At 36.8% G+C, this 19,589-nt stretch overlaps 1 protein-coding gene across 1 annotated transcript in view; it reads right to left on the reverse strand.

The window, feature by feature from the left end:
* The window catches only part of LOC132521237 (adhesion G-protein coupled receptor G7-like), a 224,779-nt gene that overhangs the window by 27,834 nt on the left and 177,356 nt on the right, over window positions 1–19,589 (reverse strand). The window contains 4 exon segments of the mRNA XM_060150689.1: window positions 6,878–6,974; window positions 7,849–8,075; window positions 8,077–8,339; window positions 19,357–19,512. Of these exon segments, the coding sequence (XP_060006672.1) occupies window positions 6,878–6,974; window positions 7,849–8,075; window positions 8,077–8,339; window positions 19,357–19,512 (743 nt within the window).

Genomic DNA, 19,589 nt, shown 5'->3' on the forward strand with positions numbered 1-19,589 from the left:
ACAGCAAACCCCAGAACTACAATAGATAACCATACAGAAAAGAAAAAGCAACCCAAACACAACACTAAAGATGGTCATCAAACCACAAGAGAACAAAAGAGGAAGGAAAGAAAAAAGACATAAAACAACAAACCCAAAACAATTAAGAAAATGGCAATAGGAGCACACATATCGATAATTACCTTAACTGTAAATGGATTAAATGCACCAACAAAAAGACGTAGATTGACTGGATATGAAAACAAGACCCATATATATGCTGTCTACAAGAGACCCACCTCAGACCTAGGGACACATACAGACTGAAAGTGAGGGGATGGAAGAAGGTATTCCATGCAAATGGAAATCAAAATAAAGCTGGAGTAGCAATACTCATATCAGACAAAATAGACTAAAAATAAAGACTATTATAAGAGACAAAGAAGGACACTATGTAATGATCAAGGGATCAATCCAAGAAGAAGATATAACAATTGTAAATATATATACACCCAACATAAGAGCACCTCAATACATAAGGCAAATGTTAACAGCCATAAAGGAAGAAATCGACAGTAACACAATAATAGTGGGGGACTTTTAACACTCCACTTTTGTCAATGGACAGATCATCCAGACAGAAAATCAACAAGGAAACAAAGGCCTTAAATGACACATTAGATCAGATGGACTTAATTGATATTTATAGAGCACTCCATCCAAAAGCAGAAGAATACACATTTTTCTCAAGTGCACACGGAACATGCTCCAGGATTGACCACATCCTGGGCCACAAGGGAGCCTCGGTAAATTTAAGAAAATTGAAATCATATCAAGTATCTTCTATGACCACACTATGAAATTAGAAACAAACTACAAGAAAAAAACTATAAAAACCACAAACGCTTGGAGGCTAAGCAATATGTTACTCAACAACAAATGGATCACTGAAGAAAGCAAAGAGGAAATCAAAAAATACCTAGAGACAAATGAAAATGAAAGCACAATGATCCAAAACCTATGTGATACAGCAAAAGCAGTTCTAAGAGGAAAGTTTATAGCAATACAATATTACCTCAGGAAACAAGAAAAATCTCAAATAAACAACCTAACCATACACCTAAAGCAACTAGACGAAGAACAAAACCAAAAGTTAGTAGAAGGAAAGAAATCATAAAGATCAGAGCAGAAATAAATGAAATAGAAACGAAAAAAACAATAGCAAAGATCAATGAAACTAAAAGCTGGTTCCTTGAAAAGATAAACAAAATTGATAAACCTTTAGCCAGACTCATCAAGGAAAATAGGGAGAGGACTCAAATCAATAAAATTAGAAATGAAAAAGGAGAAGTTACAACTGACACCAGAGAAATACAAAGGATCATAAGAGACTACTATATGCAACAGTATGCCAATGAAATGGACAACCTGGAAGAAATGGACAAATTCTTAGAAAGGTACAGTCTCCCAAGACTGAATCAGGAAGAATTACAAAATATGAGCAGACCAATCGCAAGCACTGAAATTGAAACTGTAATTTTAAAACTCCCAACAAACAAAAGTCCAGGACCTGATGGCTTCACAGGAGAATTCTATCAAACATTTAGCGAAGAGCTAACACCTATCTTTCTGAAACTGTTCCAAAGAACTGCAGAGGAAGGAGACTTCCCAAACTCATTCTATGTGGCTACCATTACCCTGATAACAAAACCAGACAAAGATACCACTCAAAAAGAAAATTACAGGCCAATATCACTGATGAACATAGACAAAAAAATCCTCAGTTGCTAGTATTTTACTAGAAATTCGAATCCAACAATACATTAAAAGAATCATACACCATGATCAAGTGGGATTTATCCCAGGGATGCAAGGATTTTTCAATATCCACATATGAATCAGTGTGATACACCACATCAACAAATTGAAGAATAAAAACCAAATGATGATCTCAATAGATGCAGAAAAATCTTTTGACAAAATTCAACACCTATTTATGAAAAAACTCTCCAGAAAGTGGGCATACAGGGAACCTACTTCAACATAATAAAGGCCATATACGACAAACCTACAGCTAGCATCATATCAATGGTGAAAAGCTGAAAGCATTTCCTCTAAGATCAGGAACAAAACAAGGATGCCCACTCTCACCACTTTTATTCAGCATAGTTTTGCAAGTCCTAGCTATGGCAACCAGGAAAGAAATAGAAATAAAAGAATCCAAATTGGAAAAGAAGAAGTTAAAATGTCACTGTTTATAGATGACATGATACTATACATAGAAAATCCTAAAGACACTATCAGGAAACTGCTAGAGCTCATCAGTGAATCTGGTAAAGTTGCAGGCTACAAAATTAATACACAGAAATCTGTTGCATTTATATACACTAACAATGAAAGATCAGAAAGAGAAATTCAAGAAACAACCCCATTTACCATTGCATCAAAAAGAATAAAATATCTGGGAATAAACATACCTAAGGAGACAAAAGACCTGTACTCTGAAAATTATAAGACACTGATGAAAGAAATTGAAGACACAAACAGATGGAAAGATAAACCATGTTCTTGGATTGGAAGAATATTTTCAAAATCACTATAGTACCCAATGCAAACTACAGATTCAATGCAATCCTATCAAATTACTAATGGCATTTATCACAGAAATAGAACAAAAAATCTTAAAATTTTTATGGAGACACAAAAGACCCTGAATAGCCAAAGCAATCGTGAGAATGGAAAATGGAGCTGGAGGAATCAGGCTCCCTGACTTCAGACTATACTACAAAGCTATAGTCATCAAAACAGTATGGTACTGGCACAAAAATAGAACTATAGATCAATGGAACAGGATAGAAAGCCCAGAAATAAACCCATGCACCTATGGTCAATTAATATACGACAAAGGAGGCAAGACTTTACAATGGTGGAAAGACAGTCTCTTCAACAAATGGTGCTGGGAAAACTGGAGAGCTACATGTAAAAAAATGAAATTAGATCATTCTTTAACACCATACACAAAAATAAGCTCAAAATGGATTAACGAACTAAATGTGAGACCAGACACTATTAAACTCCTAAAGGAAAACGTAGGCAGAACACTCCCTAACATAAATTGCAGCAATATTTTTTCTGACCCATCTCCCAGAGTAATGGAAATAAAAACAAAAATAAACAAATGGGACCTAATTAAACTCAAAAGCTTTTGCATAGCAAAGGAAACCATAAACAAAACAAAAAGACAGCCCACAAATTGGGAGAAAATATTTGCAAATCATGTGACTGACAAGGGATTAGTCTCCAAAATTTACAAAAAGCTCATGTGGCTTAATATCATGAAAACAAACAACCCAATCAAAAAATGGGCAGAAGACCTAAATAGACATTTTGCCAAGGAAGACATATGGATGGCCAAGAGGCGCATGAAAAGATGTTCAACATTGCTAATGATTAGAGAAATGCAAGTAAAAACTACAATGAGATATCACCTCACACCAGTCAAAATGGCTATCATTTAAAAATTCACAAACAGTAAATCCTGGAGAGGGTGTGGAGAGAAAGGAACCCTCCTAACTGTTAGTGGGATCATAAATTGGTATGGCCACTATGGAGAGCAGTATGCAGGGGCCTTAAAAAACTAAAAATAGAGTTATCATATGACCTTGCTATCCTACTCCTGGGCATATATCCAGAGAAAAACATGGCCTGAAAGGATACATGCACCCCAATGTTCATTGTAGCACTGTTTATAATAGCCAAGACAGAGAAGCAACCTAAGTGTCCATGGACAGAGGAATGGATAAAGAAGATTTAGTACATATATACAATGGAATATTACTCAGCCATAAAAAAGAATGAAATAATGCCATTTGCAGCAACATGGATGGACCTAGAGATTGTCATACTGAGTGAAGTAAGTCAGACAGAGAAAGAGAAATATCGTATGATATCGCTTACATGCAGAATCTAAAAAGAAATAATACAAATGAATGTATTTACAAAACAGAAATGGACTCACAGACTTAGAGAAGGAACTTATGGTTACCAGGGCGGGAAGAGTGGAGGGAAGGGTAGTTGGGAGTTTGGGATTGACATGTACAGACTACTATATTTAAAAAGGATAAACAACAAGGACCTACTGTATAGCGCAGGGAACTCTGCTCAATGTTATGTGGCAGCCTGGATGGGAGGGGAGTCTGGGCGAGAATGGATACATGTATATGTATGGCTGAGTTGCTTTGTTGTGCACCTGAAACTGTCACAACATTGTTAATCGGCTATATTCCAATATAAAATAAAATGTTAAAAAAAATGAAAAGGAGTGCCTCTAATCCATTAATGATAGATTAGGTCCAGCCTTAAGTAAAATGGTGAGAAAGAATAAATTTTATCTTCAGGATTTTGGGCCTCCATGTCCTTTCATCTGTAACCAAAGGACAACCTTCCTGCCATCTTCAATCTCACAACCCCCGACACAGAAGAAATAGGAGGGCACTTGGCTAAGAATTTAATAAAATCCTGCTGAGAAGTACTTTCACATCTCTAGACACTTCTTTGGTGACTAAGCAAGTGGCCATCAAAGTTTTAAATTAAAAAGATGGACATATTTCTGACCCAGGCAGCCTAGAGAAACACAGTTTAAAAGGGGAGGACAGGATAGAGAAAGAAAATGAATATCCAACTCTATCGGATAAAGACAGACTTGCAAATTATGAAACAATTTAGACAAATATTTATCTTTATCTGTATGAGTCATGAGTTATTTAAACTTTAGACAACACAATTTCTAAGTATTACTATTTGTACTATAGATCTGTGTGTGTGTGCATACAAATGTCTGTAAGTTTCCTCAGTTACCTCACACAGATGGGGAGACCTGGATGGGAAACAGGCTTGGATGCCTGTGGCCATGAGGAGGTGTGCACTAGGAAGGGACACCTCCTCACCTCCTCCATCCTTTGTACTACTTGGAGAGATAGTCAGACTGGATTTGTTCTCATGAGCCTCTCCCTTAGCTATTCTGAATCTAATCACCCAGATTTTGAAAAACAGACTGCTGAGGAGACAGATGGATCCTCCAGGCAGAGTAACCCTTGTAGGAGTGGGATTTCTAGAATTGAGATTGGAGAGTCACAAGGTCAAGGTTGCATCTGACAAACATCTATGAACCTGAGGTCTGGAGAGCATCATAGGTGAACCTCAGATGATGCGTTTAACTCCTTGGTGATTTTGTCATGAAACATGGGAAAAGACAGCTGTAGAAGATATAGCATATGCTTCCAGAAAATTCTTCCTCATGCATTATAATTTCCCAATGGTTACCTCAACCCTTCAGGGAAGTCTGAAACAGCCTATATGGTGGGACAGAGATTTGGGGGATAGAGCATTAAATAGGAGTGTGGCCTGCCCTGCAGTCGCCCCTTAATTGGGTCCTGGCAGAGATAGCAGTACATCAAGGGAACTGGGTTAGGGATTTCGGGTATGACTGGCAGAACTGGGAGCCATGGTGGGGGGACAGGGAGTATGATATATTGAGGAGCAACTTCTGGGAAGATAACTCAAGAAAACCCAAAAAAGTCCCTCCTCTTTCTAAATATATCCTGAAGAAATGTGAGCCTTGATGTGTGTGTATAGGGTGGAAAGTGGGAGATAAGGGTCCAAGATGAAGCTGATATTCATGTTACACATCCTTTCCCCTCTTCCCAACTCTTATTATCAGTTGCCTAGTGTCTTCCCTAACATCTAATACTGTACTCAGGAAAGAATCTGCTCTCAAGTATTTACATCTTGGTGTGAATAAATTTAAGACAGCAGGCTTCTTTCTACTGAAAACTTCTGTAGGAGTAGGTCTAGCCTTGTGGCTGGGTTAGGATAGGAAATTAATAATAATGCAATTTGAGGTGAATTACCTTTCCCATGAGATATTTGCATTTTACTCCTGATATCTAATTGTGGAATTAAAATTTTAAAACTCATTAAAAGATATTTAATCCCAATTAAACAGAGAAAATAGTGCCTAGAGTGTATGGCTCCTAAAATCAAGCCAGGCAGTTAGCTCCCTATTCTACACTTGGTCATGGTCAACCCTGGAAATAGGTAAGCACTCTGACACCACAGCCTTCCCTTGGGTATACTTGCACATTTCCAAGAGTTTTGTTTTGATTAGAGTTGGTTTGGGACTTAAGGCAGAATCCAGGGATCCGAATGGTTGAATTTATAAAATAAGAAGGGAAGATAAATTAAAGAGCAGTTGCCATTTGGTAGCAGAAATACACATAGAGTTCAGCCCCACTTTCTTACTCTCCCCACATGGAAGGCAAATACCATGCATTCAGGTACTTCCATTATTGACAGTTAAATATTCATGCTGGAGTCACAGGGAGAATTTATGTGTGATAAATCATCATGAAATACTCATTATAATCATATCAACATAGAATTGGTTCATAAGCATGGATATTTCATGGATACTGCTCTTCAAACATTTTCAAGTGTGAAAATGTTTTCACACTTGCTTGACCCTTCATAGTAACCCCAGAGCAGGTATTACTATTATTGTTATTCCCATTTTCTAGATGAGAAAACTAAGATAAGGGGTCACTAATGATCACACTTCTTGTGTCCTGTGATTTTCAAACTTAATCAAAGAAGACAAATTTAATATTAAAAAGTTCACATTTATAAATTTAGAAGACAATTACTTGCTTTATGAAAGGATTTATCATAGGAAATTTTCATGCCACCATATTTAAAATATAATGTGTTCTTTGAGAATTTGAAATACACAGTTATGACAATTATAAAGTGATATGCATATTACAGTGACACTTGGACTCAATGTCATTGAATAGTTACACTCATATCAAAGAAATGGACATTTAAAAAAATATAAACTTACATTTCCTCTCGCCGGTAGTCTAACTCCCACTGTGAATTATTCCCATTCTGAGAATAAATAATTCCCACTGTCACAGCTACCACTATAGCTGGGACTCCTATGTGATAAAGAGTCATAGAATTAATAATTTACCCAAGACTGGGATTAATTATAAAAGAACATGAATGAATTATACACCTGACCTTTTTCAGGATGTATTGTTCTTTCCACTATAGACAGTGTACTAAATGATCCTACAAAGGTAGGTCAACAGTAGACATAGTTTTTCTGTGTTTTCCTTTCCCTATCAGTGTTGGCTATACATATCAATCCTATACTATTTCTGATTTCTTTGTAACTCTTACCACAATTTCCACTCTTAAATGGTCTAATTCCTCTTTCACTTGAATAAATTTAAATTTAGATAACACAAAAACAACTCTCCTTTGCTGGAACTCATTAAATTTTTCAAATTATTTTTCTTAAAAGAGTCACTCTGATTGCCTTGAAACATTTCTTTTAAAGTAGCTAGGAAAAGCAGGGTCAGGGTGGTGGTGGGATGAATTGGGAAATTGGGATTGACCTATATACACTAATATGTATAAAATAGATAACTAATAAGAAGCTGCTGTATTTTAAAAAATAAAATAAAATTCAAAAAAAAAAATAAAGTTAATTTACAAAAAAAAATAAAGTAGCTAGGAAGTTTATATGTGGTCTAAATCTCAAGTCAAATAAATAGAGATGTTAAAGGAAATGAACATCTTGAAGTTAGCTCATGATGTATCTAGTATAGCTGCCTTGATCACATCTGCCTTCTTCACAGGAGAAGACACTCCTTCACTAGATAGAAGGGACTCTTAGTGATTGCTGGATTTTCCATCTCCCCTACCACAGGGCCTTGTACTATTAGGTCTTCAATAGGTGTTTGTTTAAATTAAGTGATTTCAACAAAATTAAATTCCTGAGTAAGTGAAGAAGCAAACACTTACCTCATCCAATTAAAGAGATGAAAAGAATGAAATGCTGAGGAAAAGGCTTCATGGTCCTAATAAGAAGGAAATAGAGCTGGGCAGCACTGAGTCCCATCCAGGTAAATGTCACTAACACAAAATAGTGCAGCAAGATAGCAATCGCAGTGCATGTGGGATTCGAGATGACAATGGTGTCTTGTCTGGACATTTCATTATTGCTCAAGTCAGTATTATCAGTGTCACTATAGTGTCTTTAAGTTCTTATTGGAGTTTTTGATTCCAAACACAAACAGGAGGTTGAAAATCAACATTGATGTGCACAGATTGACCAATACCCAGGTTACTGAGGTTTTTCTGACTTTCCTGAAAATAAATAAATAAATAAAATTAATAAACAAAACAACTACAAAAAATACTCCAGTGAAATCATGAGGGAACAAAAGAATATTATTACCCACTGTAAATCTAGCTCATAGCTCAGTGGGCCAGTGGTAAACGGACCTTCCCAACTACACCAGAGAAACATTCTCTTCTTATCTGATTCTCACAAAGTGAGTTTGAGAAAACAGGTTGATTCCTCCTTTCTTGAACCTGTCTTTTAATCCAAGGTGATAGCTGTTTTCCAGAGATGCCCTCCTGTGAACTCTACTTCCTGGAGTTTATGCCCAGTGTAGCCCCCTCCCAGGGTTGTCCAGTGACTTGATATAACTAACAAAATGCAGCAGAAGGCCTGGCAGCCAGGGCCAACTTATCCATCAGACAGTGGTGCTTAGCGTCCACAATATGTTTATACTTCTATGGTCCACAACAAGGTCTTCTAATGTAAAACATGCCCAAGGACTGTTCCTTCATCTGAAGATATAATTTGTGGGTGTAGAACCAAGTTCTCTTTGAAACTCATGACATATCACAGGTCTCTCCGGTATTAAAGAAAGTTATAAAATTTCATTCACTACCATCTAGATCCTTATGAATTTTTCAGATTATAAGACCTCTTGAAATAAATATTTCACTATTAATGTGCTTAAAGTTCTAACACCTTCAAGAACTTCTCTATTTCTAAGATCTCAGAATTTGATGAACAAATCTGTTTGCTAATTATATATCCTTTACTGTCCTACCATAACATTCCACCATGGTCCTACTTAGTCTTTGGATTCCCACACTGAATAAAAAGCTTATATTAAAACAGAACTCTGTCCATCCTCATGATATTTTAGTTGAGATTTTCTGGATAATTCAAAATTTTATTAAGCCTTCTGAAAATTTTAATGGGCAGAAATGCAAAAAGCTTTCAGAAGAATCTATTTATATAAAAGTAAAGTTAGTTTTTAATTTTTCTCCAATTTCAAACATAAATTATCTACAGCGAGAACAGGCTATTTTCAAATGGGTCTTCTGTATATTACTATATTCTGTGCATTTTTATTATATGCACAGAAATATATAATATATATATTATCTATGACAGCAGAACTGCTAAAAACAAGTTGATAGAGGACACACACACACACACAAATATGATGACAATTGGAAGGAGTGAGATTTTAGGCAAAGAAACTATCTGGTTGGCCAAAAAGTTAATTCTGGTTTTTCCATGCCATCTTACAGAAGAACCCAGATGAACTTTTTGGCCAAACCAATAGTTATGCAGTTACCACAACTTACTCACATGGAACCAAATAACTGTCTGTTCAAGTGTCTTTACAAATGAAAAGACAGATATAAGAGCCATTTTACTTTACATGACAGACATAATTACATGGCATGTAATTTTCCTTCAAGGCACTTACCACAATTTGTAATTATATATTTATTTCTGTATATATTTGTACAATGTCTGTCTTCCCCCCGAGAATGTAAATTCCAAGGGACAGAGGAGTTTATATGTCTTGTTCATAGTTTTGTATTTCCCTCCTCACATGTTGCTTGGCACATAGTAAGCACTCAATGTAAAAATTTTAAACGAAGGGCAAGAGACTCATTAAGTGTGAAAGGTAAAGAAAAGAATCAAAAATAATTCTGGATCTTTGGACAAATAGCTGATTCTAAGTATGGGGGAGAAAAAGTGAAAGATGTACCTGGACCATCTTGCTGTGCCTTAAATAAGGAAATGCTTATAGACTGATAAGGACATGAAAAAACAACATGAAAGGACTCCCTCCAGCTACACTGGAGAGTACACTTCTTTCCAAAGTAATATAGTGACTAAATATAGAAGGAATGATAGATTAGAGATCATCATTCACCCACCAATGTAATCATATATACCAGTTAGGATCATCAGTGAATACCAAAACCACTGAGTAAAAGTTGGGGAACAGAATATTCACACAGTCTCAAAGTTTCACTGCATGGATTGCCTATTATTTACAAATGGAAAAATTGAGACTTTACAGTATAGAAATGTACCAGACACTACTTTAAACAAGGAGGCAAATGACAGCAATAACGGGACAAACTGACATCATGCACTTCTTGCTGTGCCAAAATGAAAAAGACTTAATGATTAGAATTCTCATCAAAAATATGTAACCTGTACCTAATCATTGGAAAATTTCCGAGAAATTTTATATTGTAGAATATTCTACCTTCTATAAAATAACTAACCTGAACACTTCAAATATTTTAATGTCATGAAAGACCAAAACAAACAAATTTAAAAAGCAGAGTAATTATTCTAGGCTAAAGACAACTAAAGAGACACAATTACTAAATAAATTGGGGGGGGAACAGCTAAAATAGACATTATTGGAACAGTTGGAGAAATTTGAATATGGACGTTAACATGATAACATTATATTAATGTTAAATTCTTGAGTAAAATATTCTGAGTGAGGATAATAATATTATACTATCTAGGAGTGCCCTTGTTTTGGGGAGATACATACATGCTTGAAGAATTTAGAGATGACAGTCATGATGTTTACAACTTACTTTCAAAATTTCAGGAAAAAATAGAAAAAGAAAGAAGGCAAAATATTAACAACTGGTGAATCAAGGTGAAGGGTATTTGGGTGTTAACTTAGTCTCTTTCAACACTTCTATAGACTTTTAATTTTTTTAAATAAACTTCAGGAAAAAATGTTTAAATGGCAATATCTTTAGAACAAAAAATTCCAGAATCTACACATCTGAGAAAACAGTTGTGAAGGAATTTATTAGAGAAAAATAATTCTGAAGGAAAGCAGCATTGTGATACATCTTGAGTTTGGGAGGAAAAACCAGATGAGAATACATTTTCTTTTAGATTCCATATACATGTGTTAGCATACGGTATTTGTTTTTCTCTTTCAGACTTACTTCACTCTGTATGACAGACCCTAGGTCCATCCACCTCACCATAAATAAATCAATTTCGTTTTTGTAAATAGAGCTGCAATGAACATTGTGGTACATGACTCTTTTTTCTTTTTTTTTTTTCTTTTGCGGTACACGGGCCTTTCACTGTTGTGGCCTCTCCCGTTGCGGTGCACAGGCTCCAGACGCGCAGGCTCAGAGGCCATGGCTCACGGGCCTAGCTGCTCCGCGGCATGTGGGATCTTCCCGGACCGGGGCACGAACCTGTGTCCCCTGCATCGGCAGGCGGACTCTCAACCACTGCACCACCAGGGAAGCCCCATGACTCTTTTTGAAGTATGGTTTTCTCAGGGTACATGCCCAGTAGTGGGATTGCTGGGTCATATGGTAGTTCAATTTTTGGTTTTTTAAGGAACCTACGGTTCTCCATAGAGGCTATATAAATTTACATTCCCACCAACAGTGCAAGAGCGTTATCTTATCTCCACACCCTCTCCAGCATTAATTGTAGATTTTCTGATGATGCCCATTCTAACCGGTGTGAGGTGATACCTCATTGTAGTTTTGATTTGCATTTCTCTAATGATTAGTGATGTTGAGCATCCTTTCATGTGTTTATTGGCAAACTGTATATCTTCTTTGGAGAAATGTCTATTTAGGTCTTCTGCCCATTTCTGGATTGGGTTGTTTGTCTTTTTGATATTGAGCTGCATGAGCTGCTTGTATAATTTGGAGATTAAGCCTTTGTCAGTTGTTTCATTTGCAAATATTTTCTCCCATTCAGAGTGTTGCCTTTTTGTCTTGTTTATGGCTTCCTTTGCTGTGAAAAAGCTTTTAAGTTTCACTAGGTCCCATTTGTTTATTTTTGTTTCTATTTCCATTTCTCTAAGAGGTGGGCCAAAAACGATTATGCTGTGATTTATGTCATAGAATGTTCTGCCTATGTTTTCCTCTAAGAGTTTTATAGTGTCTGGCCTTACATTTAGGTCTTTAATCCATTTTGAGTTTATTTTTGTGTATGGTGTTAGGGAGTGTTCTAAATTCATTCTTTTACATGTAGCTGTCCAGTTTTCCCAGCACCACTTACTGAAGAGCCTGTCTTTTCTCCATTGTATATTCTTGCCTCCTTTTTCAAAAATAAGGTGACCATATATGCGTTTGTTTATCTCTGGGTTTTCTATCTATCTGGGTTCCATTGATCTATATTTCTGTTTTTGTGCCAGTACCATACTGTCTTGACTACTGTAGCTTTGTAGTATAGTCTGAAGTCAGGGAGCCTGATTCCTCCAGCTCCATTTTTCTTTCACACGATTGCTTTGGCTATTTGGCATCTTTTGTGTTCCCATACATATTGTGAATTTTTTTGTTCTAATTCTGTGAAAAATGCCAGTGGTAGATTGATAGGGATTTTGTTGAATCTGTAGATTGCTTTGTGTAGTATAGTCATTTTCACAGTGTTGATTCTTCCAATCCAAGAACATGGTATATCTCTCCATCTGTTCGTATCATCTTTAATTTCTTTCATCAGTGTCTTAAGTTTTCTGCATACAGGTCTTTTGTCTCCTTAGGTAGGTTTATTCCTATGTATTTTACTCTTTTTGTTGCAATGGTAAATGGGAGTGTTTCCTTAATTTCTCTTTCATGTTTTTCATCATTAGTGTATGGGAATGCAAGAGATTTCTGTGCATTAATTTTGTATCCTGCTACTTTACCAAATTCATTGATTAGCTTTAGTAGTTTTCTGTTAGCATCATCTTTAGGATTCTCTATGTTTAGTATCATGTCATCTGCAAACAGTGACAGTTTTACTTCTTTTCCAATTTGTATTGCTTTTCTTTTTCTTCTCCAATTGCTGTGGCTAAAACTTCCATAACGATGTTGAATAATAATGGTGAGTGGGCAACTTTGTCTTGTTCCTCATCTTAGAGGAAATAGTCTCAGTTTCTCACCATTGAGAATGATTTTGGCTGTGGGTTTGTCATACATGGCCTTTATTATGTTGAGGTAAGTTCCCTCTCTGCCTACTACCTGGAGGGTTTTTATCATAAATGGGTGTTGAATTTTGTTGAAAGCTTTTTCTGCATGTATTGAGATGATCAATTGGTTTTTCTCCTTCAATTTGTTGATATGGTGTATCACATTGATTGATTTGTGTATACTGAAGAATTCTTGCATTCCTGGGATAAACCCAACTTGATCATGGTGTATGATCCTTTTAATGTGCTGCTGGATTCTGTTTGCTAGTATTTTGTTGAGGATTTTTGCACCTATGTTCATCAGTGACATTGGCCAGTAGTTTTCTTCTTTTGTGACATCTTATGTCTGGTTTTGGTATCAGGGTGACGGTGGCCTCGTAGAATGAGTTTGGGAGTGTTCCTCCCTCTGCTATATTTTGGAAGAGTTTGAGAAGAATGGGTGTTAGCTCTTCTCTAAATGTTTGATAGAATTCACCTGTGAAGCCATCTGATCCTGGGCTTTTGTTTGTTGGAACATGTTTACTCACAGTTTCAATTTCAGGGCTTGTGATTCGTTTGTTTATATTTTCTATTTGTTCCTGGTTCAGTCTAAGAAGGTTGTGCTTTTCTAAGAATTTGTCCATTTCTTCCAGGTTGTCCATTTTATTGGCATAGAGTTGCTTGTAGTACTCTCTTAGGATGCTTTGTATTTCTGCAGTGTCTGTTGTAACTTCTCCTTTTTCATTTCTAATTTTATTGATTTGAGTGCTCTCTCTCTTTTTCTTGATGAGTCTGGCTAATGGTTATCAATTTTGTTTATCTTCTCAAAGAACCAGCTTTTAGTTTTATTGATCTTTGCTATCATTTCCTTCATTTCTTTTTCATTTATTTCTGATCTGATCTTTATGATTTATTTCCTTCTGCTAACTTTGGGGTTTTTTTGTTTTTATTTCTGTATTTGCTTTAGATGTAAATTTAGGTGTTTTTTGAGATGTTTCTTGTTTCTTTTTTTTTTTTTTTTTTGGCTCTGTTGGGTCTTTGTTGCTGCACACGGGCTATATGTAATTGCGGCAAGCAGGGGCTATTCTTTGTTGCGGTACACAGGCTTCTCATTGCGGTGGCTTCTCTTGTTGCGGAGCACCAGCTCTAGGCATGCAGGCTTTGGCAGCTGTGGCACTCAGGCTCAGTAGTTGTGGCTCGTGGGCTCTAGAGCGCAGGCTCGGTAGTTGTGGCACACAGGCTTAGCTGCCCCCATGGTATGTGGGATCCTCCCAGACCAGGGCTCTAACCCACGTCCCCTGCACCAGCAGGCAGATTCTTAACCACTGCGCCAGTAGGGAAGTCCAAGATGTTTCTTGAGGTAGGATTGTATTGCTATAAACTTCCCTCTTAGAACTGCTTTTGCTGCATCCCATAGATTTTGGGGAGTGGTGTTTCATTGTCATTTGTTTCTAGGTATTTTTTGATTTCCTGTTTGATTTCTTCAGTGATCTCTTGGTTATTTAGTAGTGTATTGTTTAGCTTCCATGTGCTTGTATTTTTTACAGATTTTTCCCTGTAATTGATATCTAGTCTCATAGCATTGTGGTCAGAAAACATACTTCATACGATTTCAATTTTCTTAAATTTACCAAGGCTTGATTTGTGACCCAAGATATGATCTATCTTGGAGAATGTTCCATGAGCACTTGAGAAAAATGTGTATTCTGTTGTTTCTGGATAGAATGTCCTATAAATGTCAATTAAGTCCATCTTGTTTAATGTATTGTTTAAAGCTTGTGTTTCCTTATTTATTTTCATTTTGGATGATCTGTCCATTGGTGAAAGTGGGGTGTTAAAATCCCCGAATATAGCTGTGTTATTTTCAATTTCCCCTTTTATGGCTGTTAGCATTTGCTTTATGTATTGAGGTGCTCCTATGCTGGGTGCATATATACTTACAATTGTTACATCCTTTTCATGGATTGATCCCTTGATCATTTTGTAGTGTCCTTCTTTCTCTCTTATAATAGTCTTTATTTTAAAGTCTATTTTGCCTGATATGAGAACTGCTACTCCATCTTTCTTCTGATTTCCATTTGCATGGAATTTGTTTTTCCATCCCCTCACTTTCAGTGTGTATGTGTCCCTAGGTCTGAAGTGGGTCTCTTGTAGACAGCATATATACAGGTCTTGTTCTTGTATCCATTCAGCCAGTCTATGTCTTTTGGTTGGAGCATTTAATCCATTTACATTTAAGGTAATTATCAATATGTATGTTCCTATTACCATTTTCTTGATTGTTTTGGGTTTGTTATTGTAGGTCTTTTCCTTCTCTTGTGTTTCCTGCTTAGAGAAGTTCCTTTAGCATTTGTTGTAAAGCTGGTTTTGTGGTGCTGAATTCTCTTAACTTTTGCTTGTCTCTAAAGGTTTTAATTTCTCCTTTGAATCTGAATGAGATCTTTGCTGGGTAGAGGAATCTTGGTTGTAGGTTTTTCCCTTTCATCACTTTAAATATGTCCTGCCACTCCCTTCCGGCTTGCAGAGTTTCTGCTGAGAAATCAGCTATTAACCTTATGGGGATTCCTTTGTATGTTATTTGGTGCTTTTCCCTTGCTGCTTTTAATATTTTTTCTTTGTATTTAATTTTTGATAGTTTGATTAATGTGTGTCTTGGCATGTTTCTCATTGGATTTATACTGTATGGGACTCTCTGTGCTTCCTGGACTTGACTATTTCCTTTCCCATATTAGGGAAGTTTTCAACTATAATCTCTTCAAATATTTTCTCAGTCCCTTTCTTTTTCTCTTCTTCTGAGACCCCTATAATTCAAATGATGGTACATTTAATGTTGTCCCAGAGGTCTCTGAGACTGTCCTCAGTTCTTTTCATTCTTTTTTCTTTATTCTGCTCTGTGGTAGTAATTTCCACTATTTTATCTTCCACGTCACTTATCTGTTCTTCTGCCCCAGTTATTCTGCTATTGATTCCTTCTAGAGAATTTTTAGTTTCATTTATTGTGTTGTTCATCATTGTTTGTTTGCTCCTTAGGTCTTCTAGGTCCTCGTTAAATGTTTCTTGTATTTCCTCCATTCTATTTCCAAGATTTTGGATCATCTTTACTATCATTACTCTGACTTCTTTTTCAGGTAGACTGCCTATTTCCTCTTCATTTGTTAGGTCTGGTGGGTTTTTACCTTGCTCCTTCATCTGCTGTGTATTTCTCTGCCTTCTCATTTTGCTTAACTTACTGCATTTGGGGTCTTCTTTTTGCAGGCTGCATGTTCATAGTTCCCCCTTTTTACCCCGCAGTGGGTAAGGTTGGTTCAGTGGGTTTTGTAGGCTTCCTGGTGGAGGGGACCACTGACTGTGTTCTGGTGGATGAGGCTAGATCTTGCCTCTCTGCTGGGCAGGACCACGTCCAGTGGTGCTGTGTGGGGTGTCTGTGAACTTATTATGATTTTAGGCAGCCTCTTTGCTAATGGATGGGGTTGTGTTCCTGTCTTGCTGTTTGGTATGGGGTGTCAAGCACTGTAGCTTGCTGGTCATTGAGTGCAGCTGGGTCTTAGCACTGAGATGGAGATCTCTGGGATAGCTTTCGCCATTTGATATTAGGAGGGGCCAGGAGGTCTCTGGTGGTCCAATGTCCTGAACTCAGCTCTCCCACCTCAGATGCTCAGGCCTGACACCTGGAGCACCAAGACCCTGTCAGCCACACGGCTCAGAAGAAAAGGGAGAAAGAAGGGGATTCCCTGGTGGCACAGTGGTTAAGAATCCACCTGCCAATGCAGGGGACACAGGTTCGAGTACTGGCCCTGGAAGATCCCACATGCCGCAGAGCAACTAAGCCAATGTGCCACAACTACTGAGCCTGTGCTAGAGCCCACAAGCCACAACTATTGAGCCCATGAGCCACAACTACTGAGCTCATGAGCCACAACTACTGAGTCCATGAGCCACAACTACTGAGCCCGCATGCCACAGCTACTGAGCCCACGTGCCTAGAGCCCACGCTCCTCAACAACAGAAGCCACTGCAATGAGAAGCCCGCACACCACACCGAAGAGTAGCCAAAGAAGTGCACAGCAATGAAGAACCAAAGCAGCCAAAAATAAATAAATAAAATAAATAAATTTCTAAAAAAATAAATAAAATGGTTAATTTTATATCCTAAATTTTAAAAAAAAAGAAAAGGGAGAAATAAAAAGAAAAAATATAAATAAATAAAATAATTAAAATAAAAATATTAAAAATAAAAAAGTAATTTAAAAAAGAAAGAGAGGGCAATGAAACCAATAAACAAATCCACCAATAATAACAAGTGCTAAAAAGTATAATAATAATTTTAAAAAATGATAGACAGAACCCTAGGACAAATGATAAAAGCAAAGCTATACAGACAAAATCACACAAAAAAGCATACACATACACACACACAAAAAGAGAAAAAGGAAAAAAAAAATATATATATATAAAGGAAATATTATCTATGTCTCTTTGCACAAATAAACAGGGGTTTGTTAACATAATCAAATTATTTTCAAACTGCTATTTTAAGATATCATACACATTTTTCCATGTCAGTACATTTCTGTTGAGTAAGCAGACTCACTCTGTATGCAATGAGTATGTATTGCTTTAGTAGGGAAAAAATAAAAATAAAATAAACTTTGTTTTAAAAAATAATAAAACAGGGCTTCCCTGGTGGCGCAGTGGTTGAGAGTCCACCTGCCGATGCAGGGGACACAGGTTCGTGCCCCAGTCCGGGAAGATCCCACATGCCGCAGAGCGGCTGGGCCTGTGAGCCATGGCCGCTGAGCCTGCGTGTCCGGAGCCTGTGCTCCACAACGGGAGAGGCCACAACAGTGAGAGGCCCGCGTACCGCCAAAAAAAATAATAATAACAAAACAAAAATTTCACATTACTTCCTATCTGCAGTATATTAAGTAGATGACAAAGAATCATAGAATACATATATCTTCAGATCTTAGAAATCATCTATACACTCAGAGCCTATCTGCTCTTAAACTTTACATACAATTCTAATCAGCTTTTTTTTTAAATTTTGCAACCCAAAACTAATTATAAACATGAGTAGGTGGGCATTGAGGCAGACTCAGATATTAGTAAGAATAGCTGAAAGTCTGACTTCAAAAAAGGAGAAAAATAACTATGACAGTATAGTCTGTATCATTTAATATACAAAGCAATCTGAGCTTTACACAGCTATTCAATAATACTAATGATCTTAAGATATCAAAAAAGGTAAAATTTTATCTTTACATTTCTGATTGAGAAATCAGATCTCTCTGTAATGCAAGTTATAAAATAAATAGTCAAAATCAATTTTTAAATATTTGGTAATTAAAATAAGAAAATGATAGTTATCTCAAAAATATTTTAAAAGCAAGGCTCTATAATTTGATATTCTATGTTGTACCAGTACGTTCTGGATCTCCATTGGCTTCTCAAATACGGGTACATCTTAGCTACTAGAAAATTAAAACATCTGCTTCTCTTTGGAAGAGTCATAGTGTTACTAGGCCCTTAGTAAGGGTAAGACACTCTACATCCCTCCCCATTCCACTGCATATAAAAACATTCCATCCAGTATATAAACAAACATTTTTGTTTTCACCAGAATAATAGGTTTCTGGAAATGAAACAAACAGAAGCCCGTCTTCCTAAAAAGGTCAGCCCAAGAAATCTCAGAGGTGTATAAACAGCTGCACACCAGAGCTGTTGCCAGTTACTTGTACGGGGTAGCACTGGAATGAAACAGCACACACGGAGGTATTATGGGACAAGTTGAATTAAAGAGCTTTTCCTCTTATATCTTCTGGCATAAACTTAGTAACTTAGATGATTACAATGGAAAAAGCTTTGGGTAACTGATGCAAACTGCCCACCCACAGCTATGTATGTACTGAACCTGTCTTCAGCACACAGCTATACAGCCTTACCTCTGGCTGTAGCAACTTCATGCTTCTGATATGTGAGTTAGTTGAGTGGAGTCCGTCAGCTCCTCTTTTGCACATGGGCTCCCTTCTCAATTATTAAATACACAGTACTGAACTCATCTATCCGGAGACTATATTGCAAAAAACTCTATTCTACTTGCCTTTACCAGCACTTCCCTTTTTAGTCCTCTAACTCCATTCCCTGTTTTTCCATTTAATCTGAGTTGAGTGTCTATGTAAACTAACCCCCCAAATTATCTCCAGTTAGTACATACCAAAATCGTATATAAGGAAATTCTTGTCAGGAAGGAGATTACCGTGTACACCCTTACCATCAATACCGCAAAGTTAGTAGTATGGTTGCAGCGGCAGCGCAAGAATCCATCAATGACTCCTTCTTTGTGACAGTCATGTGTGTCCCAATCCTTCAGGGAAAAATTCCAATAGTCACAGGCATAGGAATGAAGCTGGAATTCTTTTTCATTGTACTGTGAATTGATAAAACAATGGCAACTGATTTTTCAAAATGCTTAATTGGGTAGAAAAAATCAAATAGGCCAAGATA

Source organism: Lagenorhynchus albirostris, chromosome 5 (genome assembly GCF_949774975.1).
Source record: "Lagenorhynchus albirostris chromosome 5, mLagAlb1.1, whole genome shotgun sequence".
Taxonomy (NCBI): Eukaryota; Metazoa; Chordata; class Mammalia; order Artiodactyla; family Delphinidae; genus Lagenorhynchus; species Lagenorhynchus albirostris.